Source organism: Ochlerotatus camptorhynchus, unplaced genomic scaffold (assembly GCF_037179485.1).
Source record: "Ochlerotatus camptorhynchus isolate MF236.1 unplaced genomic scaffold, CSIRO-AGI_Acam_v1.1 ptg000192l, whole genome shotgun sequence".
In the NCBI taxonomy this organism is placed as follows: domain Eukaryota; kingdom Metazoa; phylum Arthropoda; class Insecta; order Diptera; family Culicidae; genus Ochlerotatus; species Ochlerotatus camptorhynchus.
Genome location: NW_027040682.1, coordinates 3,429,256 through 3,447,520, shown reverse-complemented (window position 1 = coordinate 3,447,520; position 18,265 = coordinate 3,429,256). Strand labels below are relative to the sequence as shown.

At 38.8% G+C, this 18,265-nt stretch overlaps 2 protein-coding genes across 2 annotated transcripts in view; both read right to left on the bottom strand.

Annotated features, from left to right (window-relative positions):
• clu (clustered mitochondria protein homolog) overlaps positions 1 to 6,827 on the bottom strand; it is a 47,936-nt gene extending 41,109 nt beyond the window's left edge. The window contains exon 1 of the mRNA XM_065223395.1: positions 6,213 to 6,827. Coding sequence (XP_065079467.1) covers positions 6,213 to 6,309 — 97 coding nt within the window. The 5' untranslated portion in view covers positions 6,310 to 6,827. The remainder of the gene's footprint in view (positions 1 to 6,212) is intronic.
• Positions 6,828 to 9,600: 2,773 nt separating this feature from the next.
• LOC135702360 (PRKR-interacting protein 1 homolog) lies at positions 9,601 to 10,529 on the bottom strand. The gene is made up of 2 exons (XM_065223380.1): positions 10,383 to 10,529; positions 9,601 to 10,263 (listed from the first exon to the last, which is right to left on the bottom strand). The coding sequence occupies exons 1-2, from the start codon at positions 10,500 to 10,502 to the stop codon at positions 9,601 to 9,603; spliced, it is 783 nt and encodes a 260-aa protein (XP_065079452.1). The 5' UTR covers positions 10,503 to 10,529.
• Between the last annotated feature and the right edge of the window lie 7,736 nt (positions 10,530 to 18,265).

Here is an 18,265-nt window from a genome sequence, read left to right as displayed (position 1 = left end):
TAGGAGTGAACAGTTGCAGAGCCGTCGTCAACGCGAATGGTTTCAGTAATACCAAAACGAAGTTATGAAATAAAGTTCATAGGCCATAATTAGGAACACGTCTCAAAACTACGTACCTTATGTTCGGCCCACAGTTATAAAGCGCAAAAAACGTCAAATCATTTAAAGTTACAATAAGAGTGAAAAGTGTGATATGGATTTACTAGGCTAGCATGTTACAAAGAGTTTTAATTCATAATTTCATTTTTGAGGTTTTTTGATAACCACCGCAGTGTAGACTTTCGCTAATTCAATAAAACGGCAAGATAATTGCGCCTAGAAATCGAAAAATATGAAAATTTCACTATATTTTTTTCTTTGAAAAAAAAATGTAATAGGGCAAACTGCTCTAATGTTGGCCTATGCAGGGCTGGTAGCGAGTCACTTTTTAGTGACTTGGTCACTTTTTTCAAGTCAGTCACTAAAAAGTCTCTTTTTTAAGGCCCAGTCACTAAAGTCCCTTTTTCTTGTAATAAGTCACTATTTTCAACTTTTTTTAGAGTGAATTTATTTCAAGATTGATTATTCTTTTCGTTGTGACGTTTAATCGTCACTCTCTATATACAGGATGTCTACTCATTTTTCTGGATAAAATTACCTGAGTTTTCCAAGTAAGTAAGTCCAGGATCTAAAAATATTCAATGTCTTGAAGTTTCTTATTCCATGTACAAGATATTGAAGATATTCAAAGTGCCAGAATTAGGTAACAAAAATAAATGATTTATTTAAAGTTCGTAATTAACTTTATGAAAGAATAGAGATCATTGTTGTAGACCCATTAACTTTACAACAATTGTAGGAACTTTGGAGAAGGAAATGCTGAGAATTTCAGTGAAGCCTTTTAAACAAACTGCAGGAACGTAAGGGGAAGTTACCACGCTAAAAATATGGAAAACTTACTGGAAGCTGTAAGAACCTCAAAGCGGTTCTTTTATCATCCGAGACTTTTCAGGAACTTTTATGAAGTTCCTAGAACTTCAGAGAGCTTCACAGGTATCAAACGAACTTGAGAAATTTAAGAAAACTTGAGGGGTATTGTGCAATTTTCTAAGAAGTTCTAAGCACCTCAGAAAAGCTGGATCTAGAAATCTTTGTGGAATTTCAGAGCTTAAGAGCAGTTCCCGTAACTATAGTCTAGACTTTTGGAGCAATTTGAAATCTATAATCGTAAATAGCTTGAGCGCTTTAGGGGAGCTTCGAGAACACCTAGACAGATCAGATAATCAAAAGGCAGTTCAAATAATTTCAAGGAAATTGTAGAAACCTTAAAGAAGTTTTGAGAAACTCAGAGAATTTCCGGAAACTTCTGCAAAGCTCCGAGCGAATATCTGGAACGTGATCAAAATTATATGCACATTCTGAAAACGTGAAAATTTAGCTAAATTGATCAAAGAACATCAAGGAAGAGAACTTTTAGCAAGCAGCGATATCTTCAAGAAATTCCAGAGAACTAAATTTAGATATTTTTAGACCGTTTAATGATATTCAGCGAAGTTCCGAGTACTTCGAGGACGATCAGATAGCTTCAGAACAATCCCATTAAATTCCAGAAATTTAGATATTTAGAAAACTTCGGAAACTTCACAGAAGGCCAATGCACAGTGGTCCAGAATGCAGATTTAGGTGGAATGATATGTTTTGAGACTGAAATTGAAACTTTAGACTAAAAGTCTCTTCTGCAAAGTTGTTCCTTATAGTTAGGCCCTCATTTTTATGACAATGAATTCTAGGGTGGTTCCTGTTATCATTAAAATAAAAAATCTAACTTTTTTGTTTGAATAAATTAACATTTGAAAAGTGCATATTTTTAGTATAAAAACGTCAATAACTCTTGATCGGCGAAAGATATTGACAAACTTTGTGCAGCAAAAATTTGCGCCTTCTTAAGATCTAAAAGTTATTTGAAGACACCTTTGCTGAGAAATTCGAAATAAGAAAACTAGAGCAAAAAAACTGTTTTTTTAAGAGCCACCCTAACTCAATTCAAGTAAATAGCTCTAAATCGCCCAATTTAAGAAATACAAAAAAGTTATTTTCAACAAGGTTGCTTGAAATTAGCTCAGCTATAACTTTGCGCAGGAATGTATACCTTAATGTATTCAAACAAAAAAAATTAGATTTTTGATTTTAATGATAATAGGAACCACCCTAGAATTCATTGTCATCAAAATGAGGGCCTAACTATAAGGAACAACTTTGTAGACGAGACTTTCAGTCTAAAGTTTCAATTTCAGGCTCAAAACATATCATTCCACCTAAATCTGCATTCTGGACCACTGTGCAGTGGTCTTCAGAAACATTACTTCATAGAAATCTATGGAGCTTGATGAGATGAGATCCGCAAGCTTGAAAATTAAAGCAATTCCTAGATTTTAAGATAACTTCAGAGACGTTAAAAATTATTATTTTTTGAGGTCTTTGCAGAAGTTCAGAAGTTTACTGAAGCTTTTTTAGGACGATTTAACTAAATTCAGCGCAGTACAACAAGCTTCATGAGAACTGCAAAATCTTTGAAGAAGTTTTGGGAATTTCAGAATAGAACGGAGAACCTCAGACCAGTTCCGTCAACATTAGAGAAGTCACATAAATTTTAAAGAAGTTTAGAGAACTTCAGTGAATTGTTAAACCTTTAAAGAAGATCCATGATCGTTAGAAAAATTGAAGAAACTTCAGAACTTGAAGAGAAGTATTGTGAGCATCAGGCTAGTTTATCAAACTACAAAAGAACTTCAAGGCAGTTTCATTAACTTCCGGAAAAAATTGAGAATTTTCAAGTGATTCTGAAGACCTCAAAATAGTTCATTCCATATTTAACGGAGATTTCCTCAAAATCTCGATGAAGCTATCTTCAAAATTAAATTTTCTTTTAGTTTTCCTCGGAATTACTTTGAAATTCTCCACAGTTAGAAATTCTTTGGAAAGATTCTCCGAGTATTCATTGAATTCATTCCAGATTTCTTTTTGAATCTCACTCCTTCCCTTAGAATTCTACTTACATAGAAAGTCTCCTAACAATTCATTGGCATTTCTCCTCAGAAAATCCTTAGATTTCTTCTCATAATTTGTTTGTTTGTTCTGAATTTATTTTCCGAATTCCTTTGAACATGTTCTGGAGTTATTCTCAGATTTAATTGTAATGCTGAAGTAGTATTTTCATAAAGATGCCAAGGACTTCTGCTCCGGATTCGTTTTCTCCCATAAACTTTATGAAATTATCCTCAGAATGCCCTTGGAATTCTCCGGTGAAGTTCACAAGAGTTGTGCTCCTAAGAAATTCCTAAGATTTCTTGAAATTCTACTCAAAAATAAGGCTTCATAAGAAATCTAAAATTCCTCAGAACTACCTCGAAATTTTAATAAAATTCCTCGGGTCTTTAAAACTGTTCATGGAATTTGAATGCCGATTCTTGGAAATTTCTAGGTCTTAGGTCACTTTTTAGTCACTATTTTTACAACTATAAGTCACTATTTGGTCACTTATTTATTCAACACGGTCACTAAAATCACTATTTCTGACAGCAGTGATTGCTACCAGCCCTGCCTATGGATCTAAGATTGGACCCATCGCTAAAAATCTGCTATTTGTCAACTTTATCTAGATGAACGCGTCATTGCGACGGTACTAATGGCTATGTTTAGTCGCTATTGAAAATTTAGTCGATTGCTGAATTTATGTATGGGCCCAAATTAGGGCATTTAGGCCGACGTTACATCCATTTCCCCTATGCATTTTAATTACTTTTTATGTCATGTTTTTCTTACCATGGCGATAAATTAAAAAAAATAGTGAAATCAAAGCGCACCAAATTAAACATAGAACCTTAGAACCATAAAAAGTCAGGATATTTAAAATTAAATTATTCCGCGGCATTGACATTTTTCATAAGACCGAAATCATGAACATTCCTTAAAGTCACTTTTATTTCCTTGATTTGTTTTCCGTCTATCTTGTTTTCCGTACTGAATACCAATGCTACCGACGTCAGGGAGGCAGCTCCCACACCTGAACCCTACCTATCGACCCATCAAACTCATGGACCGGGTGCCAACGGCTTTACTTGCCTGGACCCAGGCCCTTTGGGGTGAGAGGCAATCACGCTTACCACTACACCACCGGCGCCGCTAACTTTAAAGTCACTAATCTTCAAAACTTTTCTAAGACCAGGTTACTGATTTTTCACTGTATACAAGTTTTAAACAAGTATACAAGTTTGTTTTTTTTTAACCAATATCGTAATACGTCGGTGATCTGAATACACTCCTGAGGTATCATTTTGGAAGTCTATTATGCCAAAAGTCTCCGGGAAAGCAAAGGAATTATAATATCAAAAATGTTCTCCAAGTGTATCCATGATGCTCTAAAAAGAGAAAGATTTTATTCGATTTGCCTGGATACCCGGACACTGCGAAATAGCTGGAAACGAAACCGCTCACCATCTGGCGTCTGTCGGTCGGGAGTCAAGTTTTTATACCAATGAAACGCCAGCTGACGACGTCAAAACAGCAATCATCCAAGATGCTTGGGCCCGGAGCTGGCAACAAGAAAGATGGCTATTTTTCCGAAAGGTGAAAGGTGACATCAATAAATGGACCGATCAGCCCCGCTAGAAAGACCAACGAATCCTATCGCGTCTAAGAACGGGTCAAACTCGAGCCACCCACGATTATTCCATAGTACCGGACAGACACAAACGGTGCGATATATGCCAGACAGAACAATCAGTAGAACACATACTTGTAAATTTGAATTTGAAGATCATCGACGTCTGTATGGTATCCACGCTGGAGTGCGAGACGTTCTAAGTAACGATCCCTTATACGAATCTGCCTTGCTGTGCTTTCTGAAAGACACCGAACTCTACACACAAATTTGAAAAAGTTCTTCTGTCCACGCTGTAAGACTTGCAATTTCACAACTGATCATCCTGCAAACATCTAATGGACTATTCTCCTAACATCAATATTGTTATCATCGTTATCACATTTGCCAACGTTTAACGGATTACGATTTTGTTTTACATTTTTATAATATGTAATTTGCCATGAACTAACTACTGTAACTATTTATTATTCAATTGCCTCACTGGATCTTTCAAACGCCCTCTCCCTGTTACCATTAAACGGGAGATCAACCAGCCTGCGGCTGAATATCTCGATAATAAAACTCTCGGTGCTCCTTTAACTATTGAAGAAGATTGCCTTCAGAGATTCAAGCAGAATCATTCAATCAATCAGACTAATTAAGTCATAATCCTGGTCAGCATTCAGCATATATCTCCTAATAGGGTAATTTCCGCAATAGGTACTCAATGCTTATAAAATTAAAAATATTCAAAAAGTTATCTTTTCAAAATCGCCTTGATGTTTAGTTAACCTTTATCAGCGATCGTTACAATAAAATGTCAAAAGTTGTAAAGCAATGTTTTACATCATTCTAGTACATGCACAGTTTCTCTGCTGGCCGCCTTGTAATACACCACAGAGGTTCTATGGTTCAGGTGACTGCATTGTGTATGTGCGAACAGACAGAGAGCGAGAACCCAAGTCACACATCTCTCCGGGTTCTCTCCCGTAGGCAAAAGAGAGCTACTCCCTCCATACAGACTTTTTTCATCACCTCCACCAGTTCATCCTACGAAAATTATTTTGATTCCGAGGTTTCTTTGTTTTGCCAATTGGACATGCCATGGTTCTTCCTCTATATTCCTCAATCGATAACAACGGTGTCCTTCCATCGCCGAAAGGAACTTTTATAAGGCGCCGCTGCTCTTCACCCGGAATCCAGCCAAACAACCAACCGCACAGAGAATGAGAGCAAACATTTTCTGAACCGCAATAGCAGCGCGCTGCTCGGTTCGCCGCGACGAGTTACGGGAGGTCATTACGTAACTGATTATATGACTACCCGTGTGCTGCTGCTGCATGTGTTATTCCCGAATACGTTCCAAATCGATTCCAGGCCCATGGAATCCTCTCCCACCGAGGGAGGAAAGCCAGCCTTGGTCATTGTGATTATCGATTAGCAATCGATGGACGGATAGCTATTAATCCATCCACAAAATTCAAGCCGACAGAAAAATCTTTGCGGCCCGGAGCGGCTTTTCCCGTACGGCGAGGGCGAACAAGACTTTCGTAATATGCTAGTAGTGTGAAAGAATGGATGAATGTCTAACCTTTTTTCTTCGGCTCCGCGTTGGCAGTCGGTCCACCTTTGGCCGCAACCGGTACCGCCACCGAATCCTGTTCGACTTTCTCCGTTCCGAGTGCCATCGTTTCTTCGGTGCTTCCTTGCGGAAAAATCCTGCACTATCTATTCACGTAATTTCACTCCCAAAGTCACACCTTCCAACCACACATGCACCCTTTCTGCACTTTTTCGGAAGCTACCCCGAACAGCCAGGAAGCAGGAACAATCCTTCTTGCGGAATCGCACACTCACACTTTGTCCTCCTTTGGATGGAGGATTCCACAACCGAGTATCGCGTGTTTCAAGAACGGAATAAAATCACTACCTTCACTACGCGACGGGAGAATCCAACTGCGAGCTCGAGCACACACCAGAAGGAATATTACATCGCGGTTGGAGACACTCCGCACTACTACCACTGCAAGCAGCCGAAAGCTGTCAAATCAAGAAGACAACGGCAACGCACGATGGAACACTCTTCACCAATAATTTCGCAATCAATCTCGCAAAATGGTAATGCGAAATTGATCGTCCTAGTAGGAAGAATTCACAACCAGCATCTAGGGCCAGTTAAATGTACAAGATTTGCAAACTAAAAGCGGCGAAACTTGTTTAATTCATTCGCGTTTTTCGAACGAAAATTATGCAACATGCGGTAAAAATCTGATCCAGCACGATGTAAACACCGTAAACACAAAAACCCTCTTAGACAAAAACGATCTCGCATGTTTTCAAATCGCACATGTGACAGTTTTGATTTTGACATGTCTGCAAAGTGCGATTCTTGAGCTTTTGATGTATCGAGAAGAAGGTGTGCCATTTTCAGGGTTGCATCTCGGGTTGGCTTTATTTTGGAAGTCGAAACGACGGGGGCAACAATCAAGAATGCTTGCTCAACCCGCATAAACGCGAACCATAAATTGACCTTACCTAAAATGGTTAAAAATTGTTTATAATCCCTGCTAAACTTTAACTGAAATGGTTATGGAACTTTACATGAACGTTTAATGATAAAGTTTCAACCTTATGTATTATGGTTTTTTGGAACTGGACCTTACAAATAATGGGTTGTTAAGAACCATTACCATTTCAAATTCTTGTTTTCTCCATACATTTTCAGAAAGAGAACTATATAAGAACGTTTTTACTTATGATTTGAGAACATTAATCGTAATGGTTATGGTAGTCAGTAAGGTCCATTAATGGTTTTGTATTATCACTCAACTTTACGTGGAATATATCGTGAATTGGTAATCAGTAAATTACAGGCAACCAATTCGCGATATATTCCACATAAAGTTGATTGATGTTACAAAACCATTCGTGGACCTTACTGACTACCATAACCATTACCATTAAAGTTCTCAAACCATAAGTTAAAAGGTTCTAATATAGTTCTCTTTCCGAAAATGTATGGAGAAAACAAGAATTTGGAACGGTAATGGTTCTTAACAACCCATTATTTGTAAGGTCCAGTTTCAAAAAACCATAATACATAAGGTTGAAACTTTATCATTAAACGTTCATGTAAAGTTCCATAACCATTTCAGTTAAAGTTTAGCAGGGATTATAAACAATTTTTAACCATTTTAGGTAAGGTCAATTTATGGTTCGCGTTTATGCGGGAACTTTTCAAATACAGTCGGAATTCGCTGGTTGGGCTTTTATTACTTGGGCCTCCGCTAGTTGGGCGGGTCAATTCTTTCTAGGGGTGAGCAAATGCATTTTACATTGCGTATTGTGTTTAATGAATGTTTATTTGAAATTCATACAAAAATAATAAAAATTGCACACATTACAGGTTTCACTTTTGTCACTCACTTTCAATCAGCTTAGTTCTCAAGGATTTGAGTCGCGTAGCCTCCGAAACATCGTTTTCTACGTACTGAATGACCTTGTCAAGTGATTGCAGTACATTAGCGAAATCCTGCTTTGTTGTCGGTTCCTCATCGACTGTCATTAGCCCAGATCTGGATACGTTGCCTGAAGCACTCTCGTCGGTGTCGTTTAGCCACTCTTCTTGCATGCAGACTGATTCATCGAAACCACGGAGAACGCCAGTTACAATCTCAACGTCGGTGTATACCTGACTCGTTCCACACAGCACATTTCCCTCAGAGTCTATAACTTTGTCATTCAACCATCGTTTCACATCACTTTCACTGGTCTGCGTTGCTGAAGATGAGAGCATTTATTTACATATTTAACATAACAATAAGTTCAACTTATTACATACCTGTTTTGAATACGATGTATGTAGTATTACACAGAGTATCACGCTTCCAATGAACAAGTACCATTAATTCCACTTTTCGTAAAATTTACACAACCACAACAAACAATGCGTGCACCCCTCAAGAAATTTCACCCTTCTGTCAGTTGACCCAACTAACGAACCGAATTCGTAAGTTGGGCCGAGGTGGTGGCCCAACCAGCGAAGTTCGACTGTAGACCCGGGTACTGCGGACTAACGGAATGTGCTAGTAACTTGGGGGCCAGTGTGAACTGTCAAACGGGAGCCAAACATTCAGAAGCAACAAATGTAGTTACTGTGGTTATGTATCGTCAAGCTTTGTAATCTCTTAAAAATGATGCATACATAACGAATTCTTAGTTTAAAGCTCAAAGGAAAAAACCACCAGGCTAAGTGATGAAAGTATAGAAACCAGCATAGTTTTTATAACTCAGTTGAGCTTTTATTTCCGAAACAGGTATAAAGTAAGGTTACGAGACGCCACTGAGTACTTTTGATTGCATTTTAACTTCAACGCACCGGTTCTTTGTATTGCGTGCCCCTCGGGCCATGGATCGAGTAGAGTGGAGGCGACTTCTTCGGACAGCAGAGGACAACAAGGCCTTAGCCAGATTGGTAAGGTAAGCATGATAATAGATTACACTATTAACTATATGTCAAGCTTATAAAATCATCCAGAAAATGGAAAGCCATGAAATAGGATTAATTTTTAGGTCGTAAGCGATTTTCTTGATATGGTGATTTTGGTATTCCGCCCTTTTCAAATGTTAGTCTAGATTTGGGTTATCGTTCGTTAAGAAATTTTTTTAATTAGTGGAACTTTTTTAGAGTCATTTCAAACCTATTTTTAGAGAAAATTGTCAAGCAGTTTTCTATTGGCCTGCAAAAAAAAATCGACCGACTCGGCAGTACACAGGTCGCAACATTATCCGAGAATTGTGCTCTAGAAAAAAAAACGTGTTACAATTTTTGAAAGAGCACAACATTTCATCCCCGCAGCATAAAAAACACAAATTACACACTTTTTTAATATCCCATGAGATATCATAAATTTTGAATAGGAGATGGGAGTAACAAAAGTAAAAACTATAATTTGTTCCCGTCCATCAATTTCTTACATTTATTTTTCTTCTTCTTTAGCATCCTCGCCATCATCGTCATTACTGTTTTCAGTAACATTTTGTGTCTTTTGTAATTCTTCCTTCTCACCATCATCATGTTTCTCTTCTTTTTCTGTTGGCTGTATTTCTTCTGCCTCACAACCTTCAGCTTTACCTTCTTCCTCTGCTATTACATTTTCAGTGATTTTTTCACAATTTCCCTCATCTTGCTCAGATTTCCCCTGATTTTCCTCCTCCTCCCGTTTTTCACCATCCCCTTCTTTCAATGTATCTATCACTTCCTCCTCCTCCTCCACCTCGTCCTGTTCCTCTTCGCTATCGCTCTTATCCGAGTCCTCTTCCTTCCTAGGTTTTTTGCCCCTATTAGCCTTTTGCTTGACTTTCTTTTTCAGCCGTTTGGCTCGTTTTTTCGCCGTCTTTTCCTCCGTGTCTCGCTTGTTCTGCTCTAGCCTGTCCTGAAAATCATCATCCATCTGTTCCGAACGGCTCTTCTCCTGAATGTGCTTCTGCCGGGCATACTCCTTTCGACGCAGATGACGATAGACGTGAAATTCACCGGAACCAGCTCCGGCACTCGAGCCCATCACATTTCGCACAAACGAAGGAATGGCATTAGAAAAATCTCGTTCCCTTGGTCCCTCGGGGATGATGACGGGTTTTTCCTAAAATTGATACAATTATTTATTTTGTTCAAGCCACCAGTGAACCTCTTCCATTCGTATTTATTTGAAAAAACTACGGCAACCTAAGTAGTTAAACGGTAAACTGATATTCAACTCACAGGATTCTTCATCAGCTTCTCCAACTTGGCCCGTTGGACGTCCGCTGCATTACGGACAACGAATTTCTTCTTCTCAAAGTCCTTATCGGAGGTTTTCACTTCATTCCGGATGTCCATCATTGCAAAGTGTACTTCACTACGATTACTTTATATTATTTTAAGTATTTTATATATATATAATCCAGTATAATCCCAAATTTGAACTGACTAAACAATTTCCATAAACTTAAGGAAAGTTTTACGTTGTAAATTTTGTTTTTGTTTATATTTTGAGCGAAACGTCAACATTAAAACGAAGGTATTCCAGTGAGGGATAAGAATGAGCAACTACACTGCAGCAAAAACAGCTAAAAAAAGTACATTATTTGGTTGCACGTTATTTCAAAACTAACCAATGATGATGATAAATAATGGCGCACAATGGATAAGTTTTCAGGTTTTTTAACAGTTAGCTCATGCATTCCCTAATAAACAAATACCATAAACGAACTATATCCTGGATGGGTAAACTATCCCACAAATGGTTTGGATGATACCCCGAACACGTCGTTAAACTGTCTTTTATGGTTATTTTTATTAGGATTATCACCCGGAAACTTATGCATTGTGCGCCAGCCTTAATAAATCATATCGTCCGGCCATTTTCCACAGAGATGGCGCCGTTCCGTTCTATTTGTGATTTCTCTCTCACAGACCACAAAATAGAGTACCTGACACTGCGAAACATGTCTGGTACATCTATATATGCTTATTGAATAACATCCGAAGTCCCTCCTTTTTTACATATTCTGCACAAAAGATCGACAGTGAACATTCATAAGGGCGAATACGCGATGATCGATTCTCTTCATCGATTTTCTCTTTGCATTGCTACAGCTAGGCGAAACAATTTTCTAGAATTTGTTCAATGCAGAGTAGTAACAGGTTGTATTGGCTATCGAAAGCAACAGCAAACGCACCGAGAAACGTTAAATCTAGCGAGTTATTAACAAAAGAGAAAATCGACGAAGAGAATCGATCATCGCGTATAGGCCCTTATGCATGCTCACTGTCGAGATACTTTCTGCCCCGTACACTCAAAAAATATTAAAATCTAAATAGTATAAAAGCTACGCTAAATTGCAACTCTCCTAACCGACGCATAGCTCGGTATAAAGGGTGATACGGTCAAAATTTGGTCAATATCAACTTGACGTATTTCTTTCAATTTTGCATTTAAAAACCTGAATACCCCTCATTTTGAAGGTGTGTGTGTGTAGAATGTTGCTCCTATTTTGATTTTGGAATTCACTCTTCAGTTGTCAAAATGCCGTCCAAGCAAGAAGAGCAGCGTATCAAAATTTTGCTCGCGCATCGCGAAAATCCGAGCTACTCGCACGCAAAGTTGGCAAAATCGCTAAAAGTTGCCAAATCAACCGCTACAAATGTAATTAAAGTGTTTGGGGAACGTTTGTCGACAGCCAGGAAGTCTGGATCGGGGGGAAATCGAAAACCGGAAGCCGCTGAGACGACAAAGAGAGTTGCCGGTAGTTTCAAGCGAAACCCTAACCTCTCTCTCCGAGATGCCGCAAATAAGCTGGGTGTATCGTCTACAACCGTGCATCGAGCCAAAAAACGAGCCGGACTATCGACTTACAAGAAGGTAGTGACTCCAAATCGCGATGATAAACAAAATACGACGGCCAAAGCGCGATCCCGGAGGCTGTACACGACGATGCTGACGAAGTTTGACTGCGTGGTAATGGACGACGAAACCTACGTCAAAGCCGACTACAAGCAGCTTCCGGGACAGGAGTTTTATACGGCAAAAGGAAGGGGAAAGGTAGCAGATGTTTTCAAGCACATGAAACTGTCAAAGTTCGCAAAGAAATATCTGGTTTGGCAAGCCATCTGTACCTGTGGCTTGAAAAGCAGCATTTTCATAGCTTCCGGGACTGTCAACCAAGAAATTTACGTGAAAGAGTGTTTGAATAAACGTCTGCTGCCTTTCCTGAAGAAACACGGTTGTTCCGTACTGTTTTGGCCGGATTTGGCATCTTGCCATTACGGTAAAAAGGCCATGGAGTGGTACGCCGCCAACAACGTGCAGGTGGTTCCCAAGAACAAGAACCCTCCCAACACGCCAGAGCTCCGCCCAATTGAGAAATACTGGGCTATTGTCAAGCGGAACCTAAAGAAGACCAAAAAAAACTGCTAAGGGCGAGCAGCAGTTCAAGGCAAACTGGCTTTCTGCGGCGAAGAAGGTGGACAAGGTGGCTGTACAAAATCTGATGGCAGGGGTCAAGCGTAAGGCCCGGCAATTCGGATTTGGAAAAGCGGAAGCATAACTGAATATTTTTCCTGAATTTTATACTAATTGAACTTGAAAAAGAAATTTAATTTGATTTTTTAAATAAACGATTTCACCGATTTACACGTGTTTTCCCTTGACCAAATTTTGACCGTATCACCCTTTAAAAGGAGAAAATGCAAACTTAGTATAAAAGTCCTGTATAAGGACGCGAGTATAAATTCATGTTATGCTTACTTTGTATTGTTTGACTTTAAGCTTGGGTTGCTTAATCTGGATATATCTGAAGGGTGATACTGATTGTTTGTTTTCTTTACTGTAATGAAAAAAACATTGAAGCGCAACTAACTAATTATTTTTATTTCTTGTGAAAATTACAAAAGATTTGCCTACTGGTTGATGCCATAGAGCTGCTGGGATTTGTTGTTCCTGGAGAAAGTCAATTTGCTCAACCCCGTCGCTGGAACATCTTTTAATTGGCCTTGGGAGGTTTTAGTTGAACTTCGATACAAAATGATGGCAGGTCACATTCATTCATCCAAATGCCCATCTCATTGGTGGAGTGGTTTTCGGTGTGGAACATGACATGGCTATGAGTTGCAACCGATCTTCTGCAGAAGAAAGTGGAACGCGTTGTACCACAGCAGCAGGAAGATGTTCTTGAATCCTTCTTTCTTTTGGCTATAGCACATTAGGTGCGAAGTGATGTCCTTCGATCGGAAGTGCAGTTCATCTATAGGGTGTATGGCAGAGAAGCTCTGGGAATTTCTGACAGGGTACGCAGGATCTTCGCGGGACAGACCTGGGAGAGTCACTGCAACGAGAGTTTTATGAGTGTGGCCTTCCGGGTTGACGTAGGTGTCTTGTTTCTCAGTGCAGGTAGCTTCCGGCAGGATGGCGTGGATCAGCTGCACTCTAACATCACCGTGATGACTTTGGTAAAGACGAAGAAATCCTCCATCTTGATGACATCAGCGACGCACAAGTTTCCGATCCCAACCAGTTCAGCAGATCCTTAAGGGCAAATCAACGCTTCGGCATTAGTCCAATCATCCAGCAACTGCTCGAACTTGCCCTTGGGAACACTACTCAAAGCTTGGGCGATGGCAATTAGGGCCAAATCCCAGTCGACTGCTTCCAGTTCTCCACTCGGGTTGTGCCACATGGAGGCAATCAAACGCTGGTGCTTCAACCCATCACAGGCGATTTTTCTCGAGATTTTTCTTCAATTGTGAATTACCGAAGTTCGACGTTTTGTTTCTCTAACACAGTTCACACAGTTCTTCGGAAAACACCCCGCAAATAATAACCACAACTTTGTTTGAATATTTTGCTTGAATGTTGAAACTCAGTTACTGGTTTGCAAAAAAAAACACTGAACGAATTTCAGGGGTAAGCTATTTTGTGTGCAGAATGTGTAAAAATAGAGGGACTTCGGATGTTTTTTTTCCGTGTTGGATATTTTGATCACTGCGACCAGTAGTTAGATCCATTTTAATATTGCTTTATTAGCATGTCGTAATGTTCACCATTTTATGAAGCGACCGACATAGACTGACCGAAAGCATTTTCCCAGTCAGGTATTACATTTCGAATGAATTGCACTACTTGGCTGGGAACTGAATTCCAAATATCAAAGGGTTCTGTCAGCCTCTTGTCCAGAAAAATACACCTCTCATTGAAGATTGCTGTACAAGAGCATAGTTGGTGTTCAGAGTCTTCTTTTTCTAGGTCACATAATCGACACATATAATCTTGAAGTTTTCCTATTAGCTTCAAGTGATATTTACATGGACACTGCCCTGTTGTTAAACCAGTGTACATACTGAGATCTTTCTTTGATAGTAAAAAAATTTGCTTACTGGTTATGGATTGAGATTCGATCCGGAACTTGTGAGAAATGGAGGCCAACTCCCCTGCACTCGATCTCTCTAGGTCACGACTCCTTGGTGGTTGAGCGTCGTTGATAAGTTAATGCATTCAACTGGAGAGAATCGCCCATGAAATATGCTTCCACCTGAGAGTTCCTTCCTGACATCTTCAAGTGGTGGAATTTTTTATTATTATTGTAGGAGAGTTGAGTTCAACTCAAACCGATCTGGTCGTAGGCGTTCAATTGACTTAGCAACGAATAGAGCCAAACGAACTGTCAAAGCAAGAGCCATACGAGCAGCGCCTATCTTGATTACATTGGCAGTGTTACTGACCCTCTTATAGTCTGCATGCTTCAGATTTCTTTTTATTGTTCGTGAAGTAACCTACAATGAAAACACACCAATATTTAATGTAACAACAATTTTTATTGTAATAGAGTTGTTCATTATTGTTCGTGATCGAATCCTGTTAACAATAAAATAAATGAAAAATACAATAAAAATCATTGTAACAACATTTCAGTGCTAACATTTGAAAACGGCACAAAAGCCATTTGTAAACAAATGGTTTGTGGGCCCTTTACTCACTACTTGAAGTACACCCACGCGACACAACAGCAACATCGGGTAGGGGAAATTTTCCCCTTCCTGACGATGCTGTTGGTATGCGTGGGCGTTCTTCGGGCAGCGAGTAAAGGGCCCACAAACCATTTGTTTACAAATGGCTTTTGCGCCGTTTTCAAATGTTAGCACTGATTTTACTATGTACATTCATTGTACAGCTAGGTAGCAGTTTTGCCGTTTTCGGAAGGGTACAACATTATAACAATCATTTGTACTGTCGACAATAAATATTAATGTTAGAGCATTGTTTCCACTATAAATTTCACTGTAATTTTTTTTCGGGTATCCTTCCAGCCGCATTGGTCACACAATTGATCATTTTAGATGGTCAAGTTTTGAAACCACCATAGCAGGCTTTTGGCGCTACTGTATATGGACGATCAAATGTAAAATACTGTGGTAGCCACAGCATAGTTCTGTCAAAAACTCAGCATTTTTATTGATCCATTGGTCAAAAAACGAGCCGTCCGACAGAAGGATACCCCAATGAGTGTGGAGAAGAGCCCGCCCTTTTTCCATGAGATGTTAACAACAGGGAGTTGACAATTCCACTCTACCCATCCAAATCGCTTCAATCGGGTGCCCTGATGGTCCCTTCCAACCCTTATAAAAATTACCACAAACGAACGATAACCCAAATGATTGAACATTTATTCCACAAATGGTTTGGATGATACCCGTTAAGCAAATTAACCCTAACATTTTTATTAGGGAATCCCAGCATTGTTTTGTATATATGAGCAATAATAAAAATTAAAAATTTTAAACGATCTCACCAACTTTCGCTGTTTCTTCACCCTTCAGTGCAATTTTCGTGCCTATTTGTGAACTCTTTGTCTTTCTCTGCATCACTGCTAGTCACTACTAGCCTCCCGAAAGTCTCCCATGTTATTTCGAATGTGTTCTACGATATTTCGACGTCCATTATCTTTGTATGATGATCTTGAGTTCCTAGTTGCGTCTTATAAAACCGTAACACCCATGCGGAAAATGGACAGTGTCTCCGGGCAGGGTTACTTCCACTCACTTGCTATAAAAAAATGTTTTTCGGAATTATGAAATCATGAAATAGAATAATGCAAATTTGTACTTGTAAGTTACAAGAAGAGGTCATGAAGTATGTGTTTGACTCATAAAACCTGTCAATTTCGCTTTGAGGGCGTCACAATCAGCGGTCTTATGATTCGTGAGCGTTCACTTAGAGTGAGCGCTCACGAGTCGTAAAATCGCTGATTGTGACGCACTGAAAGCAATATTGACAGATTTTATGTGTCAAACATATACTTCACGACCTCTTCTTGTAACTTACAAGTACTAATTTGCATTATACTATTTCATGATTTCATAATTCCGAAAAACATTTTTTATAGCAAGTGAGTGGAAGTAACCCTGTCTCCGGGTATTTTATTAACGAGCTTCACTCCATTGCCGTATCGGATGTGCTCCATTTTGCAGCTCTTCTTTCACTTTTCTTTGATGACTCCATGGTACCGGAATAGATATATACATTATTAGCAGTGATGTGATATAACCACCGACAAACCGACATGACACCTAGTTCTGACTTTTGCCCGAAAATCGTAAACGGCCGATTTAAATGTGCAGTAGACTGATGCAAAATTTGAAATTTTCGCTTCACAGTGCTCAAACGGTTCCAAATTGGGCTCTGATTAGCCTCCCAAAATTTTAACTCATTTAGTGAGAAACTGACTTGGCACAAACCATTTGAAGTTTATATGGGAATTACTATGGAGAAACCATAATTTCGGTTCATATCTATCTCAAAATTCAAGAGTTTACTGAATTTTAGAAAATGATAGCTTAGCTTGTTGAAAATTTTCTCAGCTACAACTTTGTTGAAGACCACTCTTCGATCAAATGTAAGAAAAATTATTAATGATTCAAGTCACTGATGTCTTATGATTATGCTCAATCAACTGTTCAGCAGGCAACTTTGGTGTTTATGGCGCGTAGAATAGAGGACAAAAATCATGACTACTATGTCACACTGCAGAATACAGTGTTGCTCACAATACAGTTGCTTAATCTTGCCATAAGATTATCAATCTCTTAAACAATTAATAACTATTTAATTTGACGTTTGGCTGAAAAACGATTTTCTGCAAAGTTGTTTCTGATAAAAATTCCCGTAAGAATAAGAAAATAATTTGTTAACAGTACAATATGTAAAAAGGCTAGAAGACAATGAACAAAAAGTTTTGTTTTCCCATAGTAATTTCCCTTATAAACTTCAAATAGTTTGTGACAAGTCAGTTTCTTATCAAATGAGTTTAAACTTTCGGAGACTAATCAGGACCCGATTTGGAACCGTTTGAACACTGTGGAGCGAGAATTTCAAATTTTGCATCAGTCTAATGTACAGTGCTCCAACTGTCAAAACCATAGGATTTTTTTATCTAGATAAATATTTGTGCTTTGGTCATTTTTTTGCTATGGTCATTCATGTCGGTTTGTCAGTGATATAGCCAAAACGGGATGGCCATTCAGAATGGTTCAACGGATGTGAAATGAGGGAACATTTAAATTTAACACGATCTAAAGTATTTCAATGCAACATGTTTATTTGTTCACTAGCAATTAACACATTTTTCAATATGTTATCGTAAGTAATTTTTGGAAGAATTTACTTGAGTTTTAAACAATTAGTATCAATGTTCCGTCATACCGTATCTTCAAGTGATCTTTGCAAGCGCCACATTTCGTTCAGGCTCTTTGGAACTACATGTGATGATATATGAAACGCACCTTTTAAAGTGAATTGCACATAACACTATTCATCACTTACTCACCCATGAAATCTGCCTCGTCTAACCTGGCAGAATGCGTCCTAACCCTCACTGAACCAAAGGGCAGGGAAAACTATCCAATACACCCTGATCGGTTAAAACTGAACCTACCCAAAAATGGATAAACTATGTTGGGAGTTAGGGTAACAAGGGGCAAGAAGGTCATCCTACCAGGATAATCCGTTGATATATACGATCCTGTGAATATTTATAGGAGTTTGTACACCGAATTGTATGTTTATAACCATGCCAAGTTGTTGAAAATTGATTTTCTTTAAAGTAATTGAT